General features: G+C 37.0%; 1 protein-coding gene across 1 annotated transcript in view; it reads left to right on the top strand.

Moving 5' to 3' along the window:
• Positions 1–13,928, top strand: part of pard3bb (par-3 family cell polarity regulator beta b) — a 352,270-nt gene that overhangs the window by 50,474 nt on the left and 287,868 nt on the right. Inside the window, exons 4-5 of the mRNA XM_072445192.1 lie at positions 5,428–5,578; positions 12,453–12,547. Of these exons, the coding sequence (XP_072301293.1) occupies positions 5,428–5,578; positions 12,453–12,547 (246 nt within the window). The remainder of the gene's footprint in view (positions 1–5,427; positions 5,579–12,452; positions 12,548–13,928) is intronic.

The following is a 13,928-nucleotide window of genomic DNA, read 5'->3' as shown; positions in this document are numbered from 1 at the left end:
AAATACCCTGTTTTTTGTGTGTGTTTTATCTTTGTAGCCAGCTGACAGTGTCTGGCAGGACAGTTGATTGAATGGTTAGATCTCAGCTAGTGCCTTTATTGTCAACGACAGACTGACTTGTTATTTAGAGAGTAAAAGACCCCAGTGAACATTTTTGTAAACATTTCAAGCCCTGGCAGCGCCGGATTGCAGAAAATAAAGTTAAAGTTTGGTGCACTTCACTCAACAGAAAATACTTTCTAGTGATTTCAATTAACCTTTTGTTTTGTTCTGAATACACTATAGAAAAAGTGTTTGATCGGGCACTAATGAAATGTATGTAATGCATACATCCTTATGAACTATTCTTTATATTAAAGAAAGTTCACAATTTTATCAATTGTGCTTTGCATGGTAATAACATTTTTATATTTACTTGGCACTAACAGGTGGTTGACCTGCTTTACATTTCTGATTCTTCCAGTGGAGGTCAACAGTGACTGCCCACCACTACCACTTGGTTTCCAAAGTACAATTCTCATTCATTTTTTCCATAGACTTGGACTAAACCAACACTAAACCAGCACTAAACCAGGACTAAAGACTAAGATTTTTTATTTTCAGCATACAATTTGAAAGTGTGTTCAGGGCTAATTGGCTATGGTAAATAATCACCACAAGATTTATATAATTGTATCTAACACATTTTATGTTGATAATACATTTTGCCAAATTTTATTTATGTTTTGAATGTGTTTTTGACATTAGTTAGCAATAGCAAGTTAGCTTTTGCCTTGTCTTTGAAACTCGTATTATTTTGAAAGGACTGTGGAGAACGTGAATGGGAAAGAATCGGAATTGCCGTGGGGCTACGAACGTCACGTGATGGTGTTGTAACACGGCTTGTTTTTGCCAGACACAATCTTCCCTGGTGTGTGACAACGTGCAGGTTCCTTCATTTCGGTTCATGCTCCTTAGACTTAATACTCGATAACTCGATTGTCTCTCTCATCCAGCGGTGGTATTTGTTACTTTCAGCATTGATTACCCCGCCATTATTCCATTCTATTTTGTGGTTTTGCAGTGGTCTTTCTCAGATAGCCAAATTTTTTTTTCGGCAGACAGGAACTTTTTTCCCCCCACATTTTATTTTTATTCTTGAGTTACAGAGTAGTTAGCGCTTTCTCTTCACAGAATTAGACACAATGGTAAACCGGGGTGAATGGAGGCAAAGAGTGTTTTAGGGTTAACTTAGCATAATACTAAAAAAAAGGATGGAATCATTAGTTTAATGTGTTTTTAAAAGGTTTGTGTCTATTAAATATACAAATGAAAACTGTCCAGACGTTTCTTTAGTCTTTATTGTACTCAAAATATATGTACTATTTTGTGAGAGGGAAAATCGTTATTGCAAATACATTTTTGCATTTCTTGTTTCTGCCTTGCCATATGAAAATCGGTCTCTGCACTTACTGCTTTTCAAGTACATCGTTTCTGGGTTCTGTCTAATTCTCTCTCTGTTGAACTTTAAATACCAGAGCTTTTAGCAGGTTGTACCACATTAACAAAAAGAGGCAAAAACGTCGGCATTTAGGAGAAGAGCTTTCTCCATTTGCACAAAAACTGCTGCGTCTTGGGCAGCAGGTATTGAATGAAGCGTGAGTGAAAATTGGCAAGAGTTCACTGGGCTCAATATGGACACTTTATGGCTACAGCACTTGACACTGTGATTGGAGACAGCTGCGTGTTACGGCCAGGCTTTTTGCGCATACATTTTGACATCTCTAAGTGTTTTTACAGTCTGTCTGACCCAAATTATTATTATTAAAAATCTTGTGATGAAGGTTATCTGGTGAAAACTCCCCTCCGAACATTGCTTATTGAGAAAATGTCTGCCTAAGTATGAATTACGGATGCATGTTTTCAAAAATATCCTTTAAACTATAGATGGAGCCCTTAGCTGTTTACCTTAGCTTAAGCTGTTAAGTAGTTTCCAATTTCAATCCAAAAACTGAGCTATCTGTTTTCATCACTTATTCATTCATTCAAGAGTTGTATAGGGGCACTTGCACATTCTCTGGTGGCGCAATTGTGTATTACAAGTATATAAAATAAGTAAGGCTAATCTAAAACGGCAGTAAACAGGGCAACATTTTTTTGTGTCATTGGTGGTGGACGGAAAAGCCATTGATGCAGATTGTCCACCATGTCTTGGCCCCAGGGCAGCTGTGGCTTCAGTAGTAGCTTACTACAACAAAGTCTGGGGAGTGAATAAATAATGCGTGCTTTATAAATCCTATGCATTATATTATTATCTCCCATTGCGGCACTTCTTAACAACCCATCCCTCTGTCTCTGTCTGGTGGTATTTGTGAGATTTTTGGTCTATTTATTAAAAGGGATTTGCCGAAGGGAAAAAGCTTGGCATGCGTGTCATTCCATGTGTACACATTTTCCTGCCAAATTCTGCATCTTCAGATTAATAATCATACAGTACATCTTCAATGATTTGGTGTGGGGAAAATTGAATAAATTGGATGAAACTCACAAATGTTCGTTAATGAAATTAAAACATATTGCAAATTTATATTTTTAGTGAGTTCTATTTCAGACTCTGACAATTTACTGCATGTCCTCCCCTCTCTCATCCCCCATTTCACACAGTCTTTCCTGTCTTTTAAAGCGTACGGGCCAAAAAAGAAAAGGAAAATGGATGTCAAATACATTTCTTACCATTGAAACAGATTTTAAAATTTGCCACCCTCTTTTTTCCTGATATGTATCTAGAATATATTTTTACGTTTAAAAACGTATTTATCATTGGTTTTATGCCATCATATTGAATCCCTGTCCCTGAAAGCAAAGTGCCATACTGTAAATTAAATTAAATCTGCTGATAACGAGACTAAGTAAGCCACGTGGTAGACTGCAGTGCATTAACAGTGAAGGATAAATAATAAATTAAAAAGGGAAAGAGCAAAAGGGAGTCAGATTGCCAGAGTAACAGGAACAAAGATGGCGAGAGTCAATGAGAAATATGTGTTGGGCAGATGGAGGAGAGGAGTGTGATGGCAGAAAACACTGGGCCAGCACGAGGAGATGGCGAGAGATGGAGAGGGCCAAAATGTGTGAAACGCAACCACTTCCATCCAGACCTGAAGATGGAGGAGATGGAAGGAGTTATGGGAAGAGAAAATGGCGCCTAAATGCTGTAGTTCCGCGTCATAATGCTATTCACTCATCAAATTCAGACTAGAGCAGTGTGATGTTTCATGTGGATTGTGTGTTTTTAAAGGCCATAAACCTTGAACTTAAACCGGATTTGTAGAAAGCTGAATAGTTTGACTCTTCTTTATTAAAAAAGCATGCATGCAGGTTTAAAGGCGGTATGGACGATTTTTCGGCGATTTGAGAACGCAGGCGGAAGTGTGGACTGATACAACACACACATGCGTTTGTTTATTAGCGCAACGGAGCGCATCACATCGCTCGTCTCCCGTAGATTTCTGGCCACTTCTGCGTCAGCTCGAACTGTCTTTCTCTGTCTTCATTTTGCCCCGTACACTGAGGGAACTATATTATGATAGATCCATGCGCTTAGGCACGCGGAAACGTGGGGACGAGCCTGACGCGGCTGCAGGTGAGCGGTAGGTGCGTTTTATGATTGATACGTGGCAGGACAAATGATTTATCCACGCCACGAGGAAATATGATAAAAAAAATTGCTGGAACAAATCGTCCATACCACCTTTAAGTTAAAATATATAGTTGCTTCTTAAGACACTTTTTACTGTCATTTTGCAGTTGTTTGGGCTGCAACTAATGATTATTTTAGTACTTTACTAGTCAAACCATTTCTTTTGTACATTGAGACTTGTTAAATACATTATCAATGAAATAAAGGTTGAAATATGGTGTCTGAAGGCTTCTAAAAAGATAATATTTACAAAAAATAACGTGCATTGTTGATGAAAATAAGAAATGGGTTATGCTTTGTGACATTTTAGTTAGTTTTTAGATACAATTAGTCCTTGAAGTTACTATTTTATCTGTTTTGTTACTACTACTACTATTGTGTATGCCAACTTGTGTTCAAAAGTACTGCAAAAAAAGGCAAACATTCACTTTAAACATATTACATTTCTGCAACCCTACACATTTTGATCGACAATAAAACCCAATTGTTACTGTATAAAATGCCATAAACGGAGGATGTTTTGTTTCGCGTGCCCGGAAACCTCTGTATTTACTGGCAAACTCCCCTTTCTTTGCTCTATGGTTCATAAACATACAACAGGCGCCCGGTCACTTCTGTCCCGCCGCAGAGGCCCCTAGAACAGTGTGTTGTCGGGTTCAGCGCTGTTTTTGTAACAACGCTGGACACGGATAGAGACGTGTATAACTGATGGTACGTAGATGTACTGCACACGGGTGAATGGAGAGAGCGTGAAGTATTAGACACAGGATGCTGGGCTCCCTGGACGTCCTCTATCGCGTCCTCATACACAAGGTAATAAGAAAAGACTGTTGTTTTAGTGATAGGCGGAGATTGTTGTTTGTGTGTGTGGTCTCTCAAAGAAATTATATTCAAATTCATTTTCGAGTTGTTGTGCAATTATGACAAACGCTGGCTATGTTTACGTGCAAAAGAAGATGATTTAAAGGGCGTGCAAAAAGAGTGGGAATGAAATGTATTAGAATCTAGATATATCTTGAATTTTGTCAGAAGATACGTAAAATGAAAGTTTTGAATTTAAGTTTCTGCATTTTTGACAGACATTTCACATTAAATTAAACCTCAACTACTTTTAAAGACATGTTTTACCATATTTCTGTTAGTTTGATATAATATCGTCTGAATATCTTTATCAGGATACAAAAAGAAAGAGGAAGAAAGTTATTTAATTTTATCTGAGACTATGATCAGAAAAAAATAAAAAAATTAAAACGTTTTTATTTTATCCAAATCTGGTAATAATCAGAAGTTTTTTTTGCTGAACTAGTTTAATTTAATATATTTTTTCCCCGGTCCAATTGTAGTAATGACCATTTTAGGATTCATACATTTTACTCAAAGTCGAAATGATTACAAAATAAAATTATGATTAACAAAACTAAAGTGTAAGCTTCAAACAGTAATTTTAATTTAGAAGTTTACCTATTGCTGTCTGTGTAACTGCTGCAAACCCATAGATGATATCTGTACGTGTTAGTGGTTCATTTCATACACATCATTGTCCTGTTCTACATCGTGAATATACCGCTTCATTATTTGATTTTTATTTCCCCAACTTTTCAGTTTTCTGTTGTCCTAGTAACACTATTGTGGAATTCAGAGCATCTGCATCACGTTTTCATTGAATTTCAAAACGCTCTATGCTTTTTTTTTTTGGTGATTCTGCATCTTTGTGACTCTCCTGTGATGTAATCGTGTCCGTTGTGTTGCAGCTGATGGCGGTGTACGAGGAGCAGGAGGCTCAGAGGACGACCCCTGACCCCGCCGTCAGTCCCAGCCCTGAACTGTACCACACCGAGCTCTCCGTGTTCCAGCCGGTCACAGGGGGGGAAATCGAAGTCACCTCCTCTGCGCTCAAGTCAAGTGAGTCGATTTTTCTCATAATTACCTAGATTTCCTAAACATTCAGAGACTTTGTCAGTATGACTCCCTTTGCAACACGTTCTACCACTTACGGTCACGTTTGCTTTGGTATGAGTCAGGGAATCAAATGGTACCTTGCAATTCATTTTGTTTGATGATTGATATGTTGCAAATGAACCTGTCGATAGCAGTTATCGCACGCTGATCTAAATCCGTACAATCCCCCACGACCCCCAGTCCCACTCAGACGTGGTCACGCATCTACAGTGGCTTAAAGTGTACAATTAGATCATTTAAATATTGAATGATTTAAATGTTTTGTAAACGTGCACATAAAACTGTGATGCGCAAAAAGCTCAAACAAATATTGTCAAAAACGCAGCTTTATTATTCATTTCTACGTGTTGCGTGTCATTTCCCCGCCTCTGTCCCGTTTCACACTACTGTCCTGTCAAGTAAAGCCCACGTGCAAAAAAATTCAATAATTGTATTTTCTAGCTGCTGTTCCCACGCTATTTCTCAGAAAAAGTTTGTCTAAAAGTCTAAAAAAGAATATATATGTAAATGTTGTAATTGTACTTATGTTAGCAAAAAGGCTCCTGGTCCGACTGAAAAGTACATGCCCCTAATCAGGAGCTAAATCGTCCCCAACATGTGGTCCCAGTCCCTAGTTCCTACTGTGTGAACTACAAAAAGTACCTGGAACTGACAATGGTTCCTACAGTACAAAAACCCCTAATAAATCACTTTTTAGGAAACTTAATACAAACAATACAAACATATTTCTTTATAACTATGATTTGAGTGATGTATTGATAACGTAATAATATATATTTTATTTGAATTAACCTGTTTACTTTCTCCAAAGAATCTGCAAAATTATAGTGCTAAAAAAATCCTACAAATATTGTCACAAAATATTTTCTAAAACACTGACATAAGACTAGTTGTTTGAAATGGGCAGTGCAAGGACCATTATGGATTCATATTTCATTCTTGTAATGTATGTACAGTACGTATACAACCGTACAACAAAACATTAGCATTTTTAACTGCCACTCCTTTTCACTACAATGTGTTTTTTTCCTCTCCAACTACTTCAAACCAAACTCATTTCGGTTTATATTATATCTAACTTTCAGCCTCGGAACTGCAGCACTCAGAAAATAAGGTTGAAAGTGTCATCTAGCGAGACTTTGACAAGGCTAAAAAATGAGGAAAAAGTCAAACGGGCTTTCAAGAAAGAAAGTGGCAGAAATAAAGACGGGAAGTGTGCGTTTTGTGTCAAGACTCCGGCAGACTTTCATATTTACGTCTGGCTTTTGTTACCCGGACAAGTCCTATCTCAATAACCTTTACTCGACTGTTTAAACTTTCTATTGTTTCTCCCAGCGCCGTCCGCCGTCTGTCTTTTCTCATGCCAAAGAAAATCAGGGAAAAAATACGTGCGACTTTGAAACTTAAAGTTGTATAAATGTTTGCTTAACCTTTTTTTATTTTATTGTTGTAATGATTATGTCAAAGGCTGTGGAACAAAGCTGCACCTTGGCATTTGCAAACTTTAATCATGTTCTTTTTGTTTAGCTGCATCACAGTCATTTAACATGTACCGTGTTTTCTGGACTATAAGTCGCACTGGAGTATAAGTCGCACCAGCCAAAAAATGCATAATAGAGAAGAAAAAAACATATATAAGTCGCACTGGAGTATGAAATGCGGTTGCAAGTGTGAAAATAACAAATAATATCACATATAAGTCGCTCCGGAGTATAAGTATAAATAAAAAAATATAAGTCTGAGTTGCGCCACGGCCAAAACAATGAAAAAAGGTGCGACTTTTAGTCCGGAAAATACGGTATTTGGTCCTAATGGTCTTTGTAACTTTAGTCGTAGAGGTTTTTCATAATGCTTTGCCCTGAATGTCCCACAGCATAGCATTCAACTAGATTATGCTTTTTCACTTGGAGATTTAATAATAAAGATGTGTTTGTTTGTTTGTTTGTTTACTACTTCTCTGTTCTCTGAATCCTAATCATTTTGAGCATGTGGTGCATGTGAAAATGTATTTTGTGCATGTCGTGTACACATTATAATTAAGTAGAAAAAGTAGAAAAAGGTTCAATTGTTCCTTTTTCTACGATGGAACACCGGCCTGTACACGTTTAACGTCGGTGTATAAAACTAACACGGCAGAAGACTTAAATATAAGCCGCCCTGTTTACTCGCTCGGATTGCGTTTTAGAATTCGACAAAGCGATACCTTACGGAGACATTTTCCACATTTGCCATGACTCTTTGCCCTGTGCTGTATCATAAATCGTCGGTGCAAGAATGACATCTGCATTCTCGAGAATAATCCGTTGAGTCCAGCTCTTTGGAGACAGGAAGTTTAGTCTGTTTCCAAATTGTCCTCCGTCAAAAGAGGACTCTGTAATGGAGGATTTGAGGTATTCACTGTCTGGAGATCGTCTCTGTCACGGGCTCATGCCGATGCCAAAATGTTCTGTAGGTTTGTTGTAGCAACCGGGGGGAGTATTTTGGAATAGTCTGACTCTATTATACTAAATGGACAATTGTCAGTGAGGAAACAGCTGACACGAGCGAGCAGTGGCACAGCAGGGTCGGAAACTCCAGCATAGGGCTCTTAACAAAGCCATACAATAACACTTTTTTTTTTTTTTTTTTTAATGCGATTTATTCATTCTTAACAATTAGTTTTGTTGTTTAAGTTAATTCCAACTTGATTCCAGACTTAAGGTTCCTTTAAAGGTGCACTATATGTAACTTTTCTGTCACTGCCATGCCTGAAATGTCCCAAAGTATGGCACTTTAGCCCCTCTAGCAGCATGACGCAAACTTCCTGTCACAATCGCTCAGAACGATAAAGATGCATCGGTTTCAAAGCAGTTTAGACAATATGTGCTTCCTGGTAAAAACGCCGGCACTAATCTACAGTTCATAAGCCCTGTAACAACCGATCATAACATACATACTCTAAATATTAATTATATATTCAAATAAAAAACGGTAATAAATATTAATACGTTACAATTATCTACCATTGTTTGGTCGTGTTCTATTCCCGGTTCAGTTCTGGTCTAGTCTAGGTTTACGTCCGATTTTTCAGTCCCAATTTAGTACAAATTCTGTTATGTGGTGTGTGTGTGCAGTTTGATATAGCATTTATAAAGACACAGACACTTGTACTGGTGAGTTGCATTACGATTTATTTTTATTTTTATTCAGCCTGCGATTAGAAATGAAAAAAGTGGCACTGAGGAAGGCCATATCTTTTGAAATATTATAGAAAGAAAAATGGATAGTATCGCAAAATATTCTGCACTCTGGCTAATTTTTTGATTCATTTATGGGCAATACTTAAACCCTAACCAAGACATTTACAGCCTCATTGTTAAAATATAATCTGAATATCGTAATCTAGATATTTGATCCAACACAAAAACAGAACAACTACAGTGTCTATATTAATCGTAACAAATACAATGAGTGAAAGGGTTTTGTAATGTTCCAAAGCACTAACATGAATTGGATTTGTCACAGCACTCTGTATCCCTAATCCTCTTTCTGCCTCGGTCTCGTCCGGCGCTTTTTTTACACTGACCCCTGAACCCGCCGAGACCCCATTGTTTCTTTGTCTGCCGTAAAGGCTTTTCCCTCCATCTGTGTGCGCTCCTTTCACTGCCTTCCTTAAAAGAGATGAATTGATTGAAGCTTTTGACTTAATCCATATCTCGAGCCGGGCTTAAGAGCACCCAGGGTCCTTTTTGTGATGATCAATACATGACCCTACAAATATCATTGGACATATGCTGTTAGTGGGCCACTCAGACTCGCTCCTCTTCTTCTTCTGCTCCGTCACTAGTCCACGTATAATCCTCACGGAGCGATGGAGGCTAATGTGACATGTCCGTAATGTGCACAACCAACTGTCGATGGACGATCGCGGACGTTCTTTTTATCAGGAGCTGTGTTTTAAGGTGCAAAATGTCACTTTTCTGCTCGTTTCCGTGCCCGAAATGCTCCATCGTATGCCGTTAAACTTATCTATCTCCATGGAGACGAGCAGGGGATGTCACCAGGCCATGGTAAAGGTCACATCTGTGGAGAGGCGGTAAATGAAAGTAACTGTAATGCTGGAAAATCTGAGTAAACCCTATTCTAAATGTATATTATTGGAAAAGACATGAGCTGCCTGCAGTGAATACATAGCATAAGTGAACATGTTAATAGTTAGTGTCAATAATGAGTCATAGAAGTGAATTTTTATGTCCTCTACATTTTAAATCTTTGTACAAAATGTAAAAAAACAAACAAAAAATAAACAAAAGTTCCACTTGCGCTAAATATCGATCTCTCTATTGAACTATTTATCATATTAGTTATTGTGACAGGCCTTGATAAATGCTAGACAGGTATACAGTAATGCCATACTGTGAAATATTCCGGGCTAAACAGTGACTTCTCCATGGTGACGGGCAGGCGGCGGACGCTCCATCACAAAATTGACTTTGAGCGATTTGGTTAGAAGTTTTTTTTTCAGTTCGTTTGGCTGTGTTTGAGAGATAATGACAACACAAACACAGTCGTCCAGTCATACTGTAGGAAAGGGGAGTGAAATGTCGTGCTTAAGGACACAACAATCGCTGTGTTCACGTGTTTGAGCTGGGATTGAAACCGCTGCGGTGTTGGACATGCATATCTAGCATCACAATTTGGCGTTTGTTATTCATTCTTATCTTTGTATTTGCTTATTTTAATGTTAACGCATCAGCTTCATGTATATTGGGTTTACTTTTGGTCAAACCCACCCTGCAAAATACAAATAACAAAACGAAAAAATAAAACTATATATGAGTCAGTAAGTCAATTGATATTTTTTATTAACATTTCTTGAACCGTCATGGTGATATTTGCATATTTATACCTGTTATAGGCATTATTATTATATATTTTTTTAAATATATATATATATATATTTCAAATTGAAAGCTAAAGGAGGAAAAAACAAAAAGACAAAAAAAAACAGAAAACCGACTGGGTTATTATTTTCACACATAAAAAAATAAATATAGGGCATCCCATGAAAAGAAAGGTTATATGAGGCACATACGTTTCAAAAATAATTGTCCTATTTTGTCCAGGTTCTTTTGAACGTGTCCGTTTAACCATTCAAAAGACGGGATATTTTCTTTTGAACACTTTTTTGCCATGACAACGGTCCTATTTCCTCATCAATCTGAAGCTCATGGCTATTGGCTTCAAGTACTTCTGTTTATGTGTATAGGTTTTTTAATGTTGACTTTCCTGCAGCCGCTTTATGTACTCCATCAATCAGCTCGAGTTAAATGATAATTTTATGCAGCGAGCTGATGAGATGTGAAGAGAAAGACACCATCATATGTTACCTACCAGCATCACTCACTTATTGGCCATAAGGAAAGTTCACTTTGAGCTATAAGAGGAATGCAAAACTTTAAAACTCGACTTTGGATGCACAACAACTAGAAATCTAACGTTTTACATTCACAAAATAGATGTTCTGCCTAAAAACAAGTCCATAAATACATCTATATCTGTACATTATGGCTTGTGACTGGTATGGATGAGTTCTTCTATTGAGTGTTTTTTTAAACTTCCTATATTCTGTGATCTGTCCTTTTCCTCTGTATCTACTGCGTTGTATCAATGAAATTTCCCCATGTGTGGACAATAAAGGATTATCTTATCTTATATATATATATATATATATATATATATATATATATATATATATATATATATATATATATATATATATAGTACAGTTTATTGACGGAAAAGAGAGTAGCAGGAAAAGATGCATCGAGAGCGGCCTTACCATTGAGCCAGTGATGAAGTTAAATTGTTCTGTTTGATGTTTTTAAAAATGGCAAATTGGGGTTAAGACATGTGTGTCAATGTATTTAGGGGTTTATGTAATTACTTAGGTATTGTATTATAGATGGGACCAGATCTCTGGCCACATCTTGCGGGATACAATTGCGACTCGAAGCCATAATTCAAAATGCAGCGCAACAATCGCAGCCATTTTTACAAATCTAAATAGATTATACATTTTGAGACCAAAATCTTCAATTGTGGGCCCAATCCTGTGTCTCATCTCGTTTTGTGAGAACTGTGTGTACATCCCACCCCTTGATGTAATGCATTCTATATTATGCTATTTGTTTCTCATTCAAGCTGGCTTGGGTAGTGTTTTAGTCATATATAGTGCTTTGTCTTTCACTCCGTACACACAACATTCATGCATAGGTGAGGTGGAATAAGTGTCTTGCCCAACGACACGACGGCTGTATACACTTGTCAGAGCAGGGTTTAAATCGTCAACGTAATCATTTCCCTGCAACAGTAACGATGTCTTCTTTATATAGATACAGTCGGCATCTGAAGGAACACTCGCTAATGCATAGGTTCCCAAACTTTTCGGGCTGGGACCCCCAAAACAACTGGGCAACCTGATCTGGTACCCCAACTGCTAAATGAAATTCCCGTTTATTTCAAGTTGCATAACATTTAAAACCAGGTTTAATTTGGGTTTATTTGAATGGCTAATTGTTTTATACTTATATAATTTCACAAAAAAGATATGGTTTCCAATAAAACAAATAAATTAATTTACATTAACATCATTTAAAATTTAGTTACATGGTACTAAAATGCACAGACAAAGGATTTAAGTAGAATAAAGTGCTCCAGGGCCCCAAATTTGTTTAAAAATCGACAAACGCTAACGGCAGCTTTGTGCTAAATGCTACCGCCTGCTGCATTTGAACATCAACAGAACAATAAAAACCAGGATGTGTTGTTTTCACAGACACCCCCCTGCTGGTGCGGAGCAGCAGCGAGTCGGCTCTCCACCCTCCCGCCGCAGAGACCGAGCCGTCCCTTCCCCAGGACCCCGCCCCCATGGTAAGACCCCCACGCCAAGCCCTCCTATGCATCTACTGTACCGTGCAAACGAAAACAAACCCGCCAGAGCCATTTTCCTTATGCCCATATTTCTCTCAATGCAAATAAAGGCTTTAATATACCATCTGGCTCGTTCCGCGCTCATCAGCAACTCCAGAGTATAAAATATTTGTTTACACAGAATTGTCAAGTTAATTACACTAAAATGTTTTGCTGCTGATATGACAGACTTAATTTCAGTTATGGATGCTGTTGTTTCTTCACGCATAGACAAACGGCGCCTCTTAAAGTCTCTACCCCTTAAGTAATGTGTGCGGGTGAGAGAGAGGAAACTGGTGGGTTTAATTTGACAAATATCCAAAATCTGCATTGGGGGAAAACTTTTAAATGTCATTAAAGGACAAGGGGACGACAACAGCTGGATGTATTTCACTGAATCATTATTAGAGATGCCTCGGTTTATCTTTTTCAGCTCTGAAGGTCACCTGAGACCAGAGCAAGGGTCGACAATAGCAGTTATTTTTAATAAAACACAATTTTAATTTATTACCATCACGTTATGTTAGAGCAGAGCGATTTGGTAAAATGGGATTTTTCTGACAAATCTTAAGATTACGATTAGATTTGATAAGATAAGATAAGATAATCCTTTATTGTCCCACATGGGGAAATTTCATTGATGCAACGCAGGTAGATACAGAGGTAGATACAGAAGAAAAGAACAGATCACTTATAGGAAGTTTGAATTGTATTCCTATGTATTCCAGAACATACAGTATTTGCACAGATCCAAACAATATGGTTAGGGTTTTTTCTTTTCAGAATAAAACTAGATGTTTTGTTGCTTGTGGAGGAAGTGATGGCTCGTAAAAACGGTAGTGATATGCGATTTGGTAATTGTGTCTATTAAGATTGCGATTTTGATTTGATTGCGATGTATCTATTAGACATCATAACTGGTATTTGTTTATTCATGTAGCTACAAATCAGCTTTGTGTGAATAAATGTTCAAACATTAAAGACATTCTTGGCCCAAGTCTGTCTGTAAATAATGCTTTTTGGCCTAAACGAGATATTGTCTGAATCACTATCTTACAACCAATACCCGATTCTGCAATTATTTTTCATTTATTTTTTATTTCAGCATCTATTTTTATTTTTTATTTATTTATGTTTTATTTTTATTTTGTATTATCATTATTTTATTTTTTTAAATTGTATTTATTTATTATTGTTGTATTTTTTATTTTTATATTTTATTTGTATATATCTTGTATTTTTTATTTTATTTTTTAACTTAAATGTATAATAATAAAAATGATAATAATAATAATTATTAATTTATTTGTTTTAATTATTATTACATGATTAATGAATTATT

This window comes from Eucyclogobius newberryi, unplaced genomic scaffold (genome assembly GCF_026437365.1).
Source record: "Eucyclogobius newberryi isolate DKJ021-1_F unplaced genomic scaffold, fEucNew1.0.hap1 SCAF_14, whole genome shotgun sequence".
Lineage (NCBI taxonomy): Eukaryota > Metazoa > Chordata > Actinopteri > Gobiiformes > Gobiidae > Eucyclogobius > Eucyclogobius newberryi.
This window is presented reverse-complemented; position numbering and strand designations above follow the sequence as displayed.